Genomic DNA, 16,706 nt, shown 5'->3' with positions numbered 1-16,706 from the left:
ACGTTAGAAGTGATGTGTTGGAATAAGTGCCCTATTTCTGTGTTTACTGAAGGAAGTGTGGTTTAAAAATTAGCTGAAACTAGCATTTAGATTCTGAGCTTTTGTCTACCATTACAACATAATGTATGTTTTGCATCTTGTAAAAAAAGTGTTGGAAGATTTCAAAAGAAAGGGAACATCTTAAAATAGTCTCCCACTTCTTCCAAATAAAAGCGACCTATCCATAATTCAGGAATAAATTCAAGGTTCCAAAAGATCTCAAAAATGTATATTTTAATTAGTTTTTGAATTAAAATTTGTACACTTTCTTTAAAAATACATCACAAACATCAATCACAAAAAATCAACACCACACTGTCAAGACCTCAACTGTAAACAGATTATGAAGTAATTCAAGATCTATTGAGCATCTGATGCAGTAAATCATCTCCTAAACTGGATTATAAAATATGCAGAATACAGCATCAGTCACATAAGCAGCTTCCATTCAAATGTAATTTTCTTTAAAAATAAATCTCAACATATTGCAGCACCAAATCTTGTTTTCAACATCAGCCAATTTGTGGCTTTAATTTTCATTGGTCTAGTTTTCTGATGACAATTCATATTGATTAGTCATTAGTTGTCTTTTTATCTAATGGGATGTATGATTTATATAAAACATCCACTAAAAAAGGGAACATTTCAAGGAATTAGTGAAAGTGTAAGTCATTTGTGGTAGATGCTTGACAACACACACTAATATGTATTCCAAATCATACCCCATGAGTGTTACTGGACATTTTAAATTATTTTAATACCATTCAGTGGCTTTTAAATGAACAATACATTTTCTTCCCTGTTGTCAAGCTTTAATAGAATATATAGGCATGTAAAAAACAACAATATTGTCCCATTGGAGGTGATAAATGGCAACATACTGTAAAATGTTAACAGAAAATATCATTTGTGCTTTGACTCAGCAGTAGTCTATCTTTGTATCAATATAAGCACCTGAAAATTGACACGTCAGAATGTTAGAAAAAGTGGAATTAATCCAGCATTATAATTACTGACAACAGAACTGGGATATTCTCAAATGACAAACTATTTTGTGATTCTGTAAATGGCGGTTAAAGTGCAACCTGCTACTATACATCTAGTAAACACCAATATTTCCATGAGGATGGTTACATTTTAGTTGAAGGCTAACGTTTGAGAAAAAACACTGATGATTAATTTTAATCTGTGCGGGATTTATGTCCAATTGGAATACAAGGATCCAAGAAATCCACGAGATCATCATTGTAAAGTGGAGATTTTAAGTGGCAGCATAATCCTAGATTCCATGTAGCGGATCAAGGGAACTGTAAAAATTGAGACACAAGGATGGAGTTAACCATTTCATCACAAACATCACTTATCCTTTGTCACTCAATGTAATGGGTCCATGTTAAATGAGATAAACTCTTGTATAATTTACGTTAAGACTTTAATCATGGATAAATAGGTTCACTTTGCTTGTCATCACAAAACGCATCAGTTAATAACACCAATAACTTGCATTTATGTTGGTTTTCTAACATGGAAAATTATCCTAATGTGCTTCATAGAGTTGTAAGGAAGAAGATTAAATAATGAACCAATAGACAAAATCCAAGAATGGTGACCAAAAACGTGGTCAAAGTCATGAGTTTTGTTTGGCCTACTTTGGTTCCAGGTGCCTCAATGCCTCAAATTTAAAGTTTCCACCCTCAATTCAAATTCCTCCATGCCCTCTCCATTCCCTTCGTCTGTGTCCTCCTCCAACAGAACAAGTCTGAAGTCTCAATCTTCCCTTCACACCACCATTTAACTTCAGGCATCCAGGCCACAAGCTCTGGAATTCTTGCCCTAAAATTCTTCTCCTTTAAGACCCTCTTCATTAAAACTGAAACTATTGGCAGGTTATCACTCCTAATACTGCCTCCTTTGACCTGGCATCGATCATTTGCTTTCGAGTATTGTCAAGATACTTTCTAGAGTCATACAGCATGGACACAGACCCTTGAGTCCTACTTATCATTGCTGACCAGACATCCCTGTCTGACCTAGTCCCATTTGTCAGCATGTGACCAATCTCCCTCTAAACCAGTCCTGTTCATATGCACATCCAGATGCATTTCAAATGCTGTAATTGTACTCGCTGTTACAGATATGTTGTTTTCTTCCAGGACTTTAAAGTAAACGGAAGTAGGAAGAATTCGAAAATATGAGGCCTAGGCAAAGGAAGGTGTGCCAATGGAAGGAGGAAAGGCACAAGAGAATGGAGTCAGAGGAAGAGGGTCAAGGCTGGAATGATTGGACATAAGGGCAAATACTGAAGACATGTCAAGGTAGGCTTTAAACAGAAAGATAAAACTTGCTTGATTCATGGAACAGGACCTTGAGAGTTAGTATATGTCATTCCTGAAGAAGGGCTCATGGCTGAAATGTCGATTCTCCTGCTCCTTGGATATTGCCTGATCTGCTGCGCTTTTCCAGCAACACATTTTCAGCTCTGATCTCCAGCATCTGCAGTCCTCACTTTCTCCTAGTTAGTGTATGTCAGCAAGATTTCATATGTAAGGATCAATAAGACTGAAGTCGGGAGGAAGACAGTTGTCTTGAGTCATACATAAAACAAAGGATGATGGTTATGGTTGTGGAAGTCAATCACCTCCATCCTTGGAGGTGGTCAGGGTAGTGTCCTTGACGTTCAATGGCATTATCATTGCTGGATCCCTCACTTTCAACATCCTGTTTCTTACCAAACATTAACTAGAAACTGAGCTGGACCAGCCACATAAATACTGTCAGGGGCATCAGAATCCCGCACGCAAGTAACTCACTTCCTGACTTTGCAAAGTCTGTCCATCATCTACAAGGTACAAAACAGGTGAGTGATGGTATATTCCCCATTCCTCTATTTCTTTGTTGTTCATAGAATCACAAAATTCCTACAGTGTGGAAGCAAGTTATTTATTCCATCGAGTCCACCCTGACCCACTGAACAGTATCCTACTCACCCTATCCTTCTAATCTTGAATTTACCATGGCTAACCCACCTGGTCTGCACATCCCTGGACATTAGGGGCAACTTAGCATTGCCAATCCACCCTAACCTGCACATCTTTGGACTGTGGGAGGAAACCCACACATACACTGGGAGAACATGCAAACTCCACAAATTCGCCCAACAGTGGAATTGAACCTGAGCGCTGTGAGGAAGCAGTGCTAACCACTGAGCCACCATGCTGCCTCATTTACAGTCACAATCCTAATACTCCCTTTCTAGTAACACTGTAGATATCCATATCCTAAAGAAGACATCATCACCTCAAGGGAAATTAGGGATGGGTAATAAATGTTAGCTTAGTCAGGACATCTTGTGACTGAATTCAAAATCTTTTCTTTCTAGTTGTTGTTTTGTATCCAGAATGAAATGTCATTGAGGACAAAAAACATGAATCATAGCAATGGCTTAGATGAATCCTGATGAGACCTTTATCCAAGAGTAACTTTACTGCACATTTATACTGGAGCAGAACTGTTGTCCATCATTGCTTAGTTTAGTGCATTATTTAATTAGCATGAAGCACCATTAGAATAGAAATTCCACAGAAATGCTGCAATTATCCCTCCTCCACCCAGGCAATCTTACAAGAAAAAAGCAGATTGTCCTATTTGAAAGTATTGTACCAGATTATATAGGGCAACAATATACAGCAGCATAGCTAGAAACATAGCATATATTGTAAATGTGTTTCTGATTCTGGCTGTCAGAGTTATAGACATGTATTTAACAGTAAGTGTATGCTGCGGGAATAGATTTTAAATATAAGGTGCTTAATTGAAAGCAAGCTTTTGACTTTTAAAATATGATATCTCAATGGACTTCTTTTATCTCCGCTGTTTCATCTTCATCTTATTAAAAGATCTGCTGCCACTTTATTGAGACTTGCGATTGTTTTTGTGTTTATTGTGGAAATTCTCAGTGCTTAGTAGATAGTCTGTGGGTTACCTGTATAATAGACACACTCATCCCATCCGGACTTTTGCCAGGCTGCATCCCGTGTTTCCTGTCTGGATGCAAGGTCTTTGTAAGCTAGAGTTGATTGGGGACATAAAAGGAAAAATAAAATAAAGCATTTTTATTACTTGTCAATTCTGATTGGTGTTGGTTGGCTAAGGAAGGAGAACCTATTTTCATCAGATGTTGGTAAACAGAAGATGCACATTTAAGTTTATTACTAAAAGAACCAGAGGGAAATAAGAACACATTTTGTTTTAATAAGGCAAATTCATAACACAGGAAATGCACCAACTAAAATGCTGTTGGATGTAGGTTTATTATTAACTTTCAAAAGAAAATTGGATATATTCCCGAGAAGGAAAGACACAATATGATAAATTATATACCACAGAAGGAAGCTATTCTATGAATTTATTCCAACTTTCCAAGGCTTAGCAATGAACAAATAAAGCCTTGTGAATTCTATCATGTCAATAAATCATATAATACTTTAATAATTAAAGTCAGCTTGTGTGACAAAGATAATTCTCTACAATCCAAACAGTTAAAATCAATAATTGCACAAACTAGGGTCATTAGATTAGATTAGACTTACAGTGTGGAAACAGGCCCTTCGGCCCAACAAGTCCACACCGACCCGCCGAAGCGAAACCCACCCATACCCCTACATTTATCCCTTACCTAACACTACGGGCAATTTAGCATGGCCAATTCACCTGATCCGCACATCTTTGGACTGTGGGAGGAAACCGGAGCACCCGGAGGAAACCCACGCAGACACGGGGAGAACGTGCAAACTCCACACACAGTCAGTCACCTGAGTTGGGAATTGGACCCAGGTCTCAGGTGCTGTGAGGCAGCAGTGCTAACCACTGTGCCACCGTGCCGCCCACGATATTCATTTCTTGAAAGAAGTTTGAGAAATTAAATATCTGATTCAATCAGAGCCATAACAATCCATTATGAAACTGTTTCCCACATGGATGGATACCGTTTTCAATTTATTGCTCCAGTGTTAAAAACAATTTGATGTTTTTTCAACTGATCCACAACTCCAAGTTATGTGCTGGGGTGGCCAATTTAAAACCTACCCCAAATTCACAAAGATTTTTGAGAAACATCATTTTATTTAACTTACCCCAAAGGTGATGCACCACGTAAAGGTCACCAACCAGTGAAAAGAATCCACCGACAGCTTCATTGTTTTCCTGACGGAATCGAATTGCTCGGGCCCTGAGGACAGTCAGAAAATTTAAATAGTTTCAAAAACAACTAAAAGTTGCATTATCTATCGTCCTGGTCAGGTATGAGACAAAGTAAATGCAGGAAGGATTTCCTGATGGTAGTGAATCTCGAGCCAGGGCTCACAGTCTATGGATACAGGGTAAAGCATTTCGAACTGAGAGGAAGAGAAATTTATTTCACCAAGAGAGTGGTGAATTTGTCAAATTCTGTGTCACAGAAAGCTGTTGAGGCCACGACACTGAATGTTTTCAAGATGATGTTAGATACAGCTCTTGTGGCGAAAGGGATCAAAGGGCAAGGGGACAAAGTGGGAATCGGGCAATCAGCCATAATTATATTGAATGGCTAAGCAGACTCGAAGGGCTGAATGGCTACTCCTAATCTTATTTTCTATGTTTCTACAAAATGATTGTTGACATATCATATTGTGAAGGAAAGGGGATGATGTGTTTCTTATTAATTATTTCCAATTACACTTTATTCATAATGTGCTCATGTCATTTCCCATCTACAATCTCTTCCTGCTCTAGTGCAAAAAAAAATTATGATTTAGAAAGGAATTGCAAATGAATAATGTCAGTGTTTGGACAAAATGACAACTAATGAACAACTAAATATACAGCCAGGCAGTAGAGAACAACGTTTCCAGAGATTGTGCCAGTGAAAGACATGCACTAGTAAAACCACATTTGCAGCAGTATTTAGAACTGGCCATCTTGTTGCAAAAATCATATATAAATATTGGAAAGAGTGCAGAGACAAACAATATGTCAAATGCATAAAGGATGGGCTAGGATGAAACATGAGAGAAGATCAAACCAAACCCATCAGCATGGATTTTAACAATGTCGCACATGGCAGCTGAGAATTATAGATTTATGAGATCCAAGGGAAAGTGGCATGTTAAATCCAAAATTGGCCAGTGTCAGGAAACAAGAGGATTATGGTCAATGGGTGGTTTTGTGACTAGAGGCTATTTCCAGTGGGATTCTACAGGGTGATGTACTGGGTAAAAAATGAGCATTTCAAACTAAGCTGGGGAAGGAAGGTTGGTGAACATAAATTTAAATGGAAAGAAGAAATACCACAATATTTCTGGACTCATGTTACATGAGATACTAAATCACAAATGAGATTCAAAGTGGATGGTGAAATAGGAGGCTGATGTTATTAAAAGAACAGGGACTGATATGCTGAATCATCTTTTCCTGCTTCATTTTTAAGTTGTTGAAGAACTGGCTTGTGGAGGCCCTGGTTTTGGTTAAGGGAGGAAGAGGGATAGCAAAGCAAAGAGGGGAAAGAAATTATATGTGATTGAGCATTTAAAATTTAATTTTGTTAATATTCATTCACGGTTGTTGGTGAACATCCCTAGTGGCTCTTGAGGATGTGGTCAAGAGCAACCATCTTGAACTGCTGCAGTCCATGCGGTTCCAGTATTCCCACAGCACTGTTAGCAAGGAGGCTTCAGGATTCTGATCCCATGACAAATATCACCCTCACCTTGACCTCCTTCCACCTATCCCACCTCCATCGCCCCTCCCCCTAGTCCCTCCTCCCTACCTTTTATCTTAGCCTGCTTGGCTACTCTCTCTTATTCCTGATGAAGGGCTTATGCTCGAAACGTCGAATTCTCTATTCCTGAGATGCTGCCTGGCCTGCTGTGCTTTGACCAGCAACACATTTGCAGAAAGGCAATATAACTCCATATCCAGGACACTGTGACTTGGAAGGGAACCTGTAGGTGGAGCTGTTTTCACTTGTCTGTTGCCCTTGTCCCTCTCAGTTGTAAAGGTCAAAACAACCTTTTGGACCAGAGCTGTCATGATGCATGGTGAAGCGTGAATGTTTTAGGACGGTGGATAGGTTCTAGCAGGCTGCTTTGAATGGACAGTGTTCAGCTTCCTGATTGTGGCACTCATCCAGGCAATTAATACAAGTACAAATCAAAGAATTGCAGATGCTGGAAATCTAAAACAAAAACAGAAATTGCTGAAGAAAACTCAGCATCCCTGGCAGCACCCACGGAGAGAGAAACAAGAGTTAACATTTCGAATCCAGTGATCCTTCTTCAGAATTAGTACAAGTATATTGCCAAATGTTCCACAACTGGGTTGGAGGGATTCAAAGGAAAATTTGAAGGCACAGAAATGCCATTTCAGAAGAAGGTTTCAAGATAGATTTTGAGGGGCTTAGGGAAAAAAAGTTTTCTGCTATTCTCGGAGAGAGATCTTCAGTTTCACATGAGCCTGAACATCATAACAAGTGAGTCAGCGTGCAATTTTAAATGAGTCCTCTAAATAATTCACAGACACCTGGAGATTGATTAATGAGTGGGTGAACATATTACAATGAACAGCCTCAACAACTGAGAACGTTGAATATTATCAAACCAAAATAATTAACTTATGTCTTTTTCTATAAATCTCATTAGGTAATACTGATCACATGACTGTACAAACAGTAACAGTTACACAATCTCATTAGCCAGCTTTTGTCACGTGACTATTTATACAATTGTTTGCACGACCTCATTGGTTGTTACCAAGGCCTTGCCTGATATGATTGTTCCAATAGCTATGGAGTAATGCGGTTACAGGCAGGCCAGACAGGTTTAGAATTTTTGTGGCTTTTGTTTCCATCGTTTTGGCAGCTGACTCATTTATAAACATGAACAGGAATTTAAGCTTCACAGAGAATTTAAAATAGAGACACTCCCAAAGTGACCTTTCACTTCAGGACTGGACTTTGGCCTAGCTCAATCTCTGCAGCACCGTGCAAATAGAAAGACCTGTCTGAGCTGAACAATCCAGGCAGCAGCTTGCTGTGTTTCATTCAGCTACAGCTGCTTTGCTCCCTTTCCCTTCGACTCTTGAACTCAGTCAGGGAAGTTGACAAATGGGACTGTAGACAGTACGTGCGTTGCTTTCTAGCATGACTTGGAATTTTAAACAGACTCACAAGCCAGCTCAAAGAAAGCCACTGACTCAGTTGATGTTCTGATTTGTTCAATAAATCAGCCGCTGTGACTTTGGCATTCAGCAAGTGTCCTCCACTAGTTGGAAAACAGCATTCTGAAATAGGTTTTCGACTTGACAGATCATTTGTTCCACTTTTGGCGATGAGAAAACTTCAGGCAACACAGAATCCCTACAGTGTGGGAGCAGGCCATTCAGTGGTCCCAGCCAGACCATCCTATCCCTGTAATCCTGTATTTCCTATGACTAATCCACCCAATCTACACATCCCTAGGCACTCTGGGCCATTCCACTTAACCTGCACATCACCGGACTGTGGGAAGAAACCAGAGCACCCGGAGGAAACCCACACAGATAAAGGAAGAATATCTGGGGATTATCTGTCTATTCACCCAGCAGCAAACACATGACATGTTTCTTCAGAAACACACCTGGATCCTGCTGGAATTCTGGCAAGAAACTGATGGAATTCCTTCTGGAACTTCAGCCCCACTGTTTCAAATCAAACTCTGTGAGGATATAATGCAAAAGGCTCTTTGCATTGTGCCCACGAACGGAAACAGTTATGAGGAAACAACAACAAAAAGAAATTTATTTATTTACTTGGTGTGGCTGAGGGGCAGAGGTTCAGTGTAATTGATTCATAATGAATCTATGAATTTAATATGACCATTGGAAGTCCTCTAATTCCAGGAAAAGGAAATGATTGGTCTTTATAAGAGATACGAAACAGTATTTGAGTAACAAAGATTTCCAGTCTCTACACGTTGTATGAAATATTGCGTAAAGAGGCATTTCGTGTTCCAAGCCTTGCTTACTCCTCAAGTTCACTGAAAATTAACTTACATGGCGTGGTTCAATTTTTTTCCTTATAGCCATAGAATATGTGCTGAGCCTATTCACAAAAATTACGTATATGTATGTATGTACATAATCCATAGTGTTATAGGATTAAAATGCATGAAGCAATGCATTCTTTTGCAGGAGGGACTGTCTTATGGAGGAGGGGGTGAGCAGTTTGGGCCTGTACTCATTGGAATTTGAAAGAACGAGAAATGAAACATACACGATACTTAGAGGCCTTGACAGGATCGATGCAAAAAAGGTTTCCCCTGAAAGAGAGTGTGGGACACAGGGCAAAATCTCAGGGAATGGGGTCACATGTGTAAGATCGAGATGGCGATGAGTTTCTTCTCTCAGGGATAGTGAATCAGTGGAATCCTTTACTACTGAGGGCTGTCTGGGATGGATTGTTAAATATATTCGAGGCAGAGATAAACAGATTTTTAATCAGTAGAGGAGTCAAGGATTATGGGAAAAGACAGGAAAGTGAACAGTTGATCAGATCAGCCATGGACTCACTGAAACGGCTCTGCAGACCTGGTGAGCTAAATGGGTCTATTTCTGTTCTTCTGTCATTTGGAGATATACAATTAGGATCTGTTTAATGAATTTACACATTTTTCAATAGGTTATAGTGGGATAATAAAAATGGCATTCATACAATTAAGATCAGAGATTTCATCATTTGAAAACTGAAGTGAAAATGTACAGAATTTCCTTGCCCTTCAAGACTTTCCTCTTTCAATGTTTCAAAAACTGATTTAAGAACTGCAGCGCACCAGTGTAACTTCAAACAACTGTAAGAAACTGAGTAACACTGACTGAAAGCAGCTTTAAATTTGACAGACATGCTGAAAGGATTGATAGACTGGGGAGATTACCCGCAGACAAACCCAGGGATAATGGTTATGTTGCTGGCAGAGAAATGGACAATGGTAGGAAACTTAAATTCCAATTCCAAGATGGCATCTGGAGGTTGTAACTTAAAATGTTAACAACTAAATCTGAAATAAATGCTAATGTCAGTAATTCTGGATGGAATTTTGTGCCCTGTGATAGTTTTGATGGCAGGAAGGTAGGCAGGTAGTGATTCTGCTACCTTCCCACTTCCATCCCAAATAAGTCCTGGGACAGGAATACTCATAGATGGCCTTCCAGGCCCACTAGCCACCTGAGACCTTAAAGTGTCTTTAAGGCCTAATTATGGACTTCATCTTGCTATCGCTGTTAATAAACTAGTGGTGAGCAGTGGATCTCGCCAGTCAGGATTTATACCTGATTGAAGGGCCTGGTATGAGGAAGGGTTTTACTGAGAGACACCCACCCTTGCTGCCAACCTCCCCATGCCTCCCATCACCACTCGCCTCTGGCCTGAGATCCAATGCTGATCCTCGGATTTGGGTTGGTGCTGTACCAGCAGCAGCCACCAGCTCCTTGCCCATGCGACAGTTTAATGGAATTCATGGCAGAGAGACATACACCCCCTACCCTTCATACTGGAAAAGGCCAGTCACTGTGACTTGTCTGAGTGACAAAAATGCAGCATGGAGCTCCTGCGAGCTATTCTGTTGGCAGCCGAGACCTAGTCACCTTCACAAGATTCAGCCCAGTGACCACAAGTCTGCTGGATTGTCAGAAAATATCATGTGATTCCCTCATGTCCTTCAGGGAAGAAAGATTGCCATCCCCATCTAGTCTGGCCTACACATGACTCTATATCTAGAGTAATGCAGATAAACCTTAACTGGCCGCTGAAATAGCTGAGCATATCAGTCTATTATATAAAACAATCACAGAAAGTCTAGTAAGAATAAAGCTGTATGGGAAGCAGTGCTGGTGTCCCTACCTTTGGGTCAGCAGGTCTGGGTTCAAGTCCCACATGCCTTGGAAGTGTGTCATAATACTATCAAACAATTTAATTTAAAATAAAAAATGAATGGAACAGCTGGTCTTGATGCAAGCATTGATCACATCAAAGGAATATTCTCCTCCACCAAGTCAGTCCTACAATATAAACCTCAATAACAGCTGGGGAAATGGGGCAAAGTTAGGTGGGCTGTCCCACAAATTAGTCACGGAATAACCTAACACAGTCATACATTCAGAATTATATTTCAGCCAGAAGCCTAATTCCTCTCACACTTGCCATGGCAACGTCTGTTGGCACTGATGTTAGCACAGTGGTCTACCACCAAGGAAGGAATTACCCTGTGTAGCTTCAATATTGAAACCTAAATCCTAATTTGGAGATGCTGGTGTTGGACTGGGGCGTACAAAGTTAAAATTCACACAACATCAGGTTATAGTTCAACAGGTTTATATGGGAGAACTGATGAAGGAGTAGCGTTCCGAAAGCTAGTGCTTCCAAATAAACCTGTTGGACTATACCCTAAATCCTATGAATTCTCATGGGCAAAGAAACCCTTCATTCAGCTGGTGAATCATAGCTCATCCATTTTGAACACTATTTGGGCCCAAAAGGTCCTCTGGTTGGTACATCTCAATGTTACTAATTAAGAATAGCTCAGCAGCAACACTACTGTCTTTTGCTGAAGACATACGAGATCAGAGAAATAGGAAAAGAATTAGGCCACTCAGCCTATTGAATCTGCGCTGCCATTTGATCACGGCTGATATGTCTCTCAACACCATTCATCTGCCTTCTCCCTGGAACATTTGTTCTCGTTACTAATCAAGAACCAATCAATCTTAAATACATTCAATTACTTGGCCTCTACAGCCCTCTGTGGCAGAGAGTTCCACACACTCACCACCCTCTGGAGAAATTCCTCGTCACCTCAATTCCAGAAGGATATCCCTTCACTCTGACTGTGTGTCCTTGAGTCCTAGTCTCTCCTACCAGCAGAAACATCTTCTCTATGTCCACGCTATCCAAGCCTCTCAGTATTTTGTAAGTTTCAGTGACAGACCCCTAATCCTTCTCAATTCCATTGTCCATGCTATACTCTATGACTCTATGAGCAAGGACCCAGGATAGGCCAACGAAATGTGATGACAGAACCAAAATGAGAGAAAGTCCTGCTTAACATCACCTTCACCAATCTATCTGATCCAGAAGCAACCATCTGTGAAATTACTGAAAATAATGAACCGGTGCACAATCCTTGTAGAAATCCTTACACTGAGCATACCTCACATTGCATTGTGTAACAGTAAAGCCTCCATAGTCCTAACAACCATATGGCTGCTCTCTCATTTGAGAAAGATGGCTGGTGATGGTTTAACCTGGGAGTCACCAAGCCTTGGGCAGGGAGTGAGATTGAGAAGGAGAGTCTTTCATGGTAACCTCAGCCAGTGTAGGAATTGGATGCATGTTGTTGGCATGACTCAACATCGCAAACCAGCCATCCAGCCAACTGAGTTAACCAACCCCCTCTGTAACAGTACCACCACACTAAGTGAAATAAACTTAAAAGGTACTACAGACCAATGATTAGAACTGTATTCCACACAACCTATCACCGTATAACCTGGCATAGTCTTCTTTTATGACTACTCTTAAGCCAGAGGATGAACCTTGATGTGACAAGGAGCATAGAGGAGCATGGCAATAACAGCACCAGGCATATTTTATAATGGGGCAACACTTTGTTGAAACTACAACACAGGACTGCACGAGTAGCAATAGCTCTGTATAAAGTGATCCCAATCAGACCAAAGCTCAGCAGTCCATGCTCATCCAGAGGAGGATGGTTGTGGAGAATCAAACAACTAATTGGAGGAAGAGGTTCCTCAAATATTCCTAACGTCAATGCTGGCAATGCCAACAGCATGAGTTCAAAGGATAAGACGACTATGTTTGCTTATTCATTTACAATTGAAACTGTGTTGAAATATTCGTTTGCAATCATCTTCATCCAGAAATGCTCAACGGATGTTCATCAATACTAGCTTACAATCAATTCAAGTCACCCTATGGGATATCAAGAAACGACTGAGGGCACTGGATACAGCAAAAGCTGTAAGTTTGAAAAAGTTCTGGTTGAAGACTTGTATTTCAAAACTGGACACACCCCTAAACAAGCGATTCCAGCGCAGTTACAACATTGGCTCCATCTGACAATGTGGAAAGTTGTCCACACATGCCCTGTCCATAAAAAGCAGAGGAAATACCATCCCATCCAGTCTCCTCTCAATCATCAGCAAAATGATGCTTGGTGTTGTCATAAATTTTACCAAGTTGCAATAACTCACCGATATTCTGATTGGGTTTCACCAGGGCCACTTGCTCCAGATCACATCATTGCGTTGATGAAGACATTGATGAAGAGGTTGAATTTTACAGGTAGGCTGCAAGTCCTTGACATCAATACAGTATTTGGCCAAGTGTGGTAAAGAGTTCTAGTATTGGGGAATGTTCTTGGGGTCTGCTTTCCATTGACTGCATAAATACATTGAACTTGTGGTTGCTGGAGGCTAATCTTCCCAGTTCCAGGAGTTCCTCACAATAGCACCTTTGGCCCCTCAACAATCGTTGGGTGCTTCATTGGTGATCTTCTCTCCATCATGAATGGAGATGTTAGCTCTAGATTGCAATGTTCTCTTTTGTGATTAATTCATAAACCATGCCCACATACAGACAGAGTTGAACCATATTCAGACTTGGGCTGATTAGTGACACCTAACATTTGTGTCACACAAGTGGCAGGCAATGATCACCTCAAAACAAGAGAGAATTTAACCACCCAATAATGGTATTCAACAGCATTGCTATTGTGGAATCCACTGATCATGAATATTCTGAAAGTTATGATTGCCAAGAACTTAACCGGACCAGCTCTATAAATACTGTGGCCCAAACAGGCCAAAGGGTGGGAATTTTGCAGCAAGTAACTCACTCCCTAACACTACCAACCACAAAAGCCTAAGTCTGCTGTGATCTCAAATATTTCCTACTTGTGTAGAAGAGTGTGGTTCAGACAGAACTCAAGAAGCTCAACACTATCCAGGATAACCTGGCTCCCATATTTAGAATTGGGTGTCCAGCATTTTGTTTTGTACTCCAACTTTATCATTCACACCATTCTACCAGTGCTAAACTATAGAGGAGTGTGAATCATATTCAAGATGCAAGGTAGAACCCACCAAGACAGCTTTGACTGCTCCTTCCAAACCTCTAACCTCTACCACCTACAGTGGGAAGGACACTGGGTGCATGGGAATATTACCAAATCCTCTCCAAGTCACACAATATCCTGAATTGGAATCCTGTTGTCATTTCTTCATTGTTGCTCGATCAAAATCCTGAAATATCTTATTTAACATCAGCATAGCTGTACCTCGAGTGATCACAGCTGTCCCAGAAGGTGTGTCATGATCACTTTCTTAAGCGTAGTAAAGGACAAGTAAGAAATGTTGACCTTTGCAGTAACACCATCGTTTCAAGAATTAATTTTCACAATCTTCAATGACCACAGGGTGTTAGCTTTTATTGGTATAGGGATTGAGTTTTTGAACCATGAGATCATGCTCCAGTTGTTAAAAACTCTGGTGTGGCCACATTTGCAGTATTGCGTACAGTTCTGGTCACTGCATTATAGGAAGGATGTGGAAGCTTTAGAAAGGGTTCAGAGGAGATTTACATGGTGTTGCCTGGTACGGTGGGGGGGGGGGGGGGGGGGGGGGGGGGGGGGGGGGGGGAGGGGTGCGGGGCGGGGTGGGGAGGGCAAGATCTTACGAGGAAAGGCTAAGGGACTTGAGGCTGTTTTTGTTATAGCGAAGAAGGCGCCTTCAAAGGCGCCTTCACTGAGACTTAAGATAGGGTGGACAGTAAGAGCCTTTTTTCTTGGAAGGTGATGGCTAGCACAAAGGGACCTAGCTTTAAATTGAGGGGTGATAGATATAGGAGAGATGTCAAAGGTAGTTTTTTTACTCAGAGAAGTAGGTGCATGGAATACACTGCTTGCACCAGTAGACTTGCCAACTTTAAGGGCATTTAAATGGTCATTGGACAAGAATGGAATAGTGTAGGTTAGCTTCCATAATTGGTCCCATAGGTCAGCACGACATTGAGGGCCGAAGGGCCTATACTACACTGTAATGATCTATGTTCTATTCTATGTTCACCTGTTTACAAATCATTTTGATGAACTGAAAAATGTTCCAATTTTCAATGCTACCAAACTGATTGTTCAGGCCTATGACTCACTTTTGCATCAGTTTGGAACAAGTTGCTGGTGTTGCAATTAGATTTGTCAAATTTCATGCATACCTCCCATATTCCAATAATGTCAAATAACACTTACAATTCATTCAAGTTTAATAGAGCAAACAGTCACTTACCAGTTGTTACCCCATTCAATCATGGTCCCTGGCTAAAAAAAAAGGGAAAAATAAATCATAGTTCACATTAGATTCACTGAACAACTGGCTGTTGCTAGAATAAAGTAAATCACTTTAATCATTTTAAACAACTAATGTACTGCGTTCTAGTAATAAAAGTAAAATCTATTTGCTCCAAACTCATAAATTAGAAAGGTATCACTGAAATTTACAGCTAAGAATTAGCACATACATTAAGCTTGTCAAACTCCTAATAAATACTGTTTTTTTGATGGTTTGCTTTGTACATACAAGCGTATCAATGCTCAAAATACACAAGGTTGTTATGCAAGTATCGTACGTTCTCCTTTTCGCAGTTTCAAAATGAAGTAATGGTTCGTTGTTAAAAATACTTCCCCTTCACCCTCCTAAACCCTATCACTAAGATTTCTTGTTAAAATGCTGCAGCATTTCTGATTCACCTTTTAAAACCTGTGACATGAGAGAGTGATCAGGAGAAAGTGTTTCCAAGTTCCCCACGTGCTGATTTCTTCCAGTGGGAGAGACTGAGTGCAGAGTTACTGCTTCTCAAACAAAAATGGGACAAAAAAGCGCCCCAAGTCAGTGTCGTAGTGAGGCAGGCGGGGACTAACATCCAGATGTGTGTGTTATTAGATACAGATTGAGATGGAGAAAGCAAATATTGCTTTAAAGGGAAGTAGCCAACTTAGCTCCATAACCCGACTGAAATCCCATCTCAAATTTACAGTTTAGTGGTGCACCTCTAACAAAATACAACTGTATTTGTGGAAATGTCACGTAAATTGCACCACAATGTGTTCTATGAAGTAAAATTTCAGTCGAAGGATATTGTTTCATTTTCAGGTAGTTTATTATAATTGGTTGGTGACAGGACATTCAGGAAATTCCCAGGCACAGAATATGACAGTTCTCTGTAATAGTTCTCTACAGCTATCCATTCCGTTTGCTTTAAATCCAGTGCTAATATTAACCAGATATGGAACAGTACATTCTCTCTTAGAGTGATCTACCTTTAAGTAATATGTCCTGAGTTCATAAATATTAGGTCCCGGTCTTGGTAATGGTTCATTCCAAAAACTGAATTCCAAGAGCAACTGGTTTTTACGAGACAACAACATCTTGCTCCTCTCCTTTCGATATTCCAAATATTCCTGGAATATATGGAAACAATCATCCAAAGTCATAAAACTGGACACTAATAATCAGTGGGATTAAATGGGAATTATGTGAGAGACAATCTCAAAACTACCAATAAATTGATAAAAATAAAACAGTAGTTTTAC

At 40.3% G+C, this 16,706-nt stretch overlaps 1 protein-coding gene across 1 annotated transcript in view; it reads right to left on the bottom strand.

The window, feature by feature from the left end:
- Window positions 1-256: 256 nt before the first annotated feature.
- nipsnap1 (nipsnap homolog 1 (C. elegans)) overlaps window positions 257-16,706 on the bottom strand; it is a 40,848-nt gene continuing 24,398 nt past the window's right edge. Inside the window, exons 6-10 of the mRNA XM_060844013.1 lie at window positions 16,434-16,574; window positions 15,403-15,434; window positions 5,172-5,266; window positions 4,022-4,105; window positions 257-1,346 (exon numbers count right to left, since the gene is read on the bottom strand). Coding sequence (XP_060699996.1) covers window positions 1,282-1,346; window positions 4,022-4,105; window positions 5,172-5,266; window positions 15,403-15,434; window positions 16,434-16,574 — 417 coding nt within the window. The 3' untranslated portion in view covers window positions 257-1,281. The remainder of the gene's footprint in view (window positions 1,347-4,021; window positions 4,106-5,171; window positions 5,267-15,402; window positions 15,435-16,433; window positions 16,575-16,706) is intronic.

Source organism: Hemiscyllium ocellatum, chromosome 24, assembly GCF_020745735.1.
Source record: "Hemiscyllium ocellatum isolate sHemOce1 chromosome 24, sHemOce1.pat.X.cur, whole genome shotgun sequence".
Lineage (NCBI taxonomy): Eukaryota > Metazoa > Chordata > Chondrichthyes > Orectolobiformes > Hemiscylliidae > Hemiscyllium > Hemiscyllium ocellatum.
Note: the sequence above shows the minus strand (reverse complement) of the source record. Positions and strands in the feature narration are given on the sequence as shown.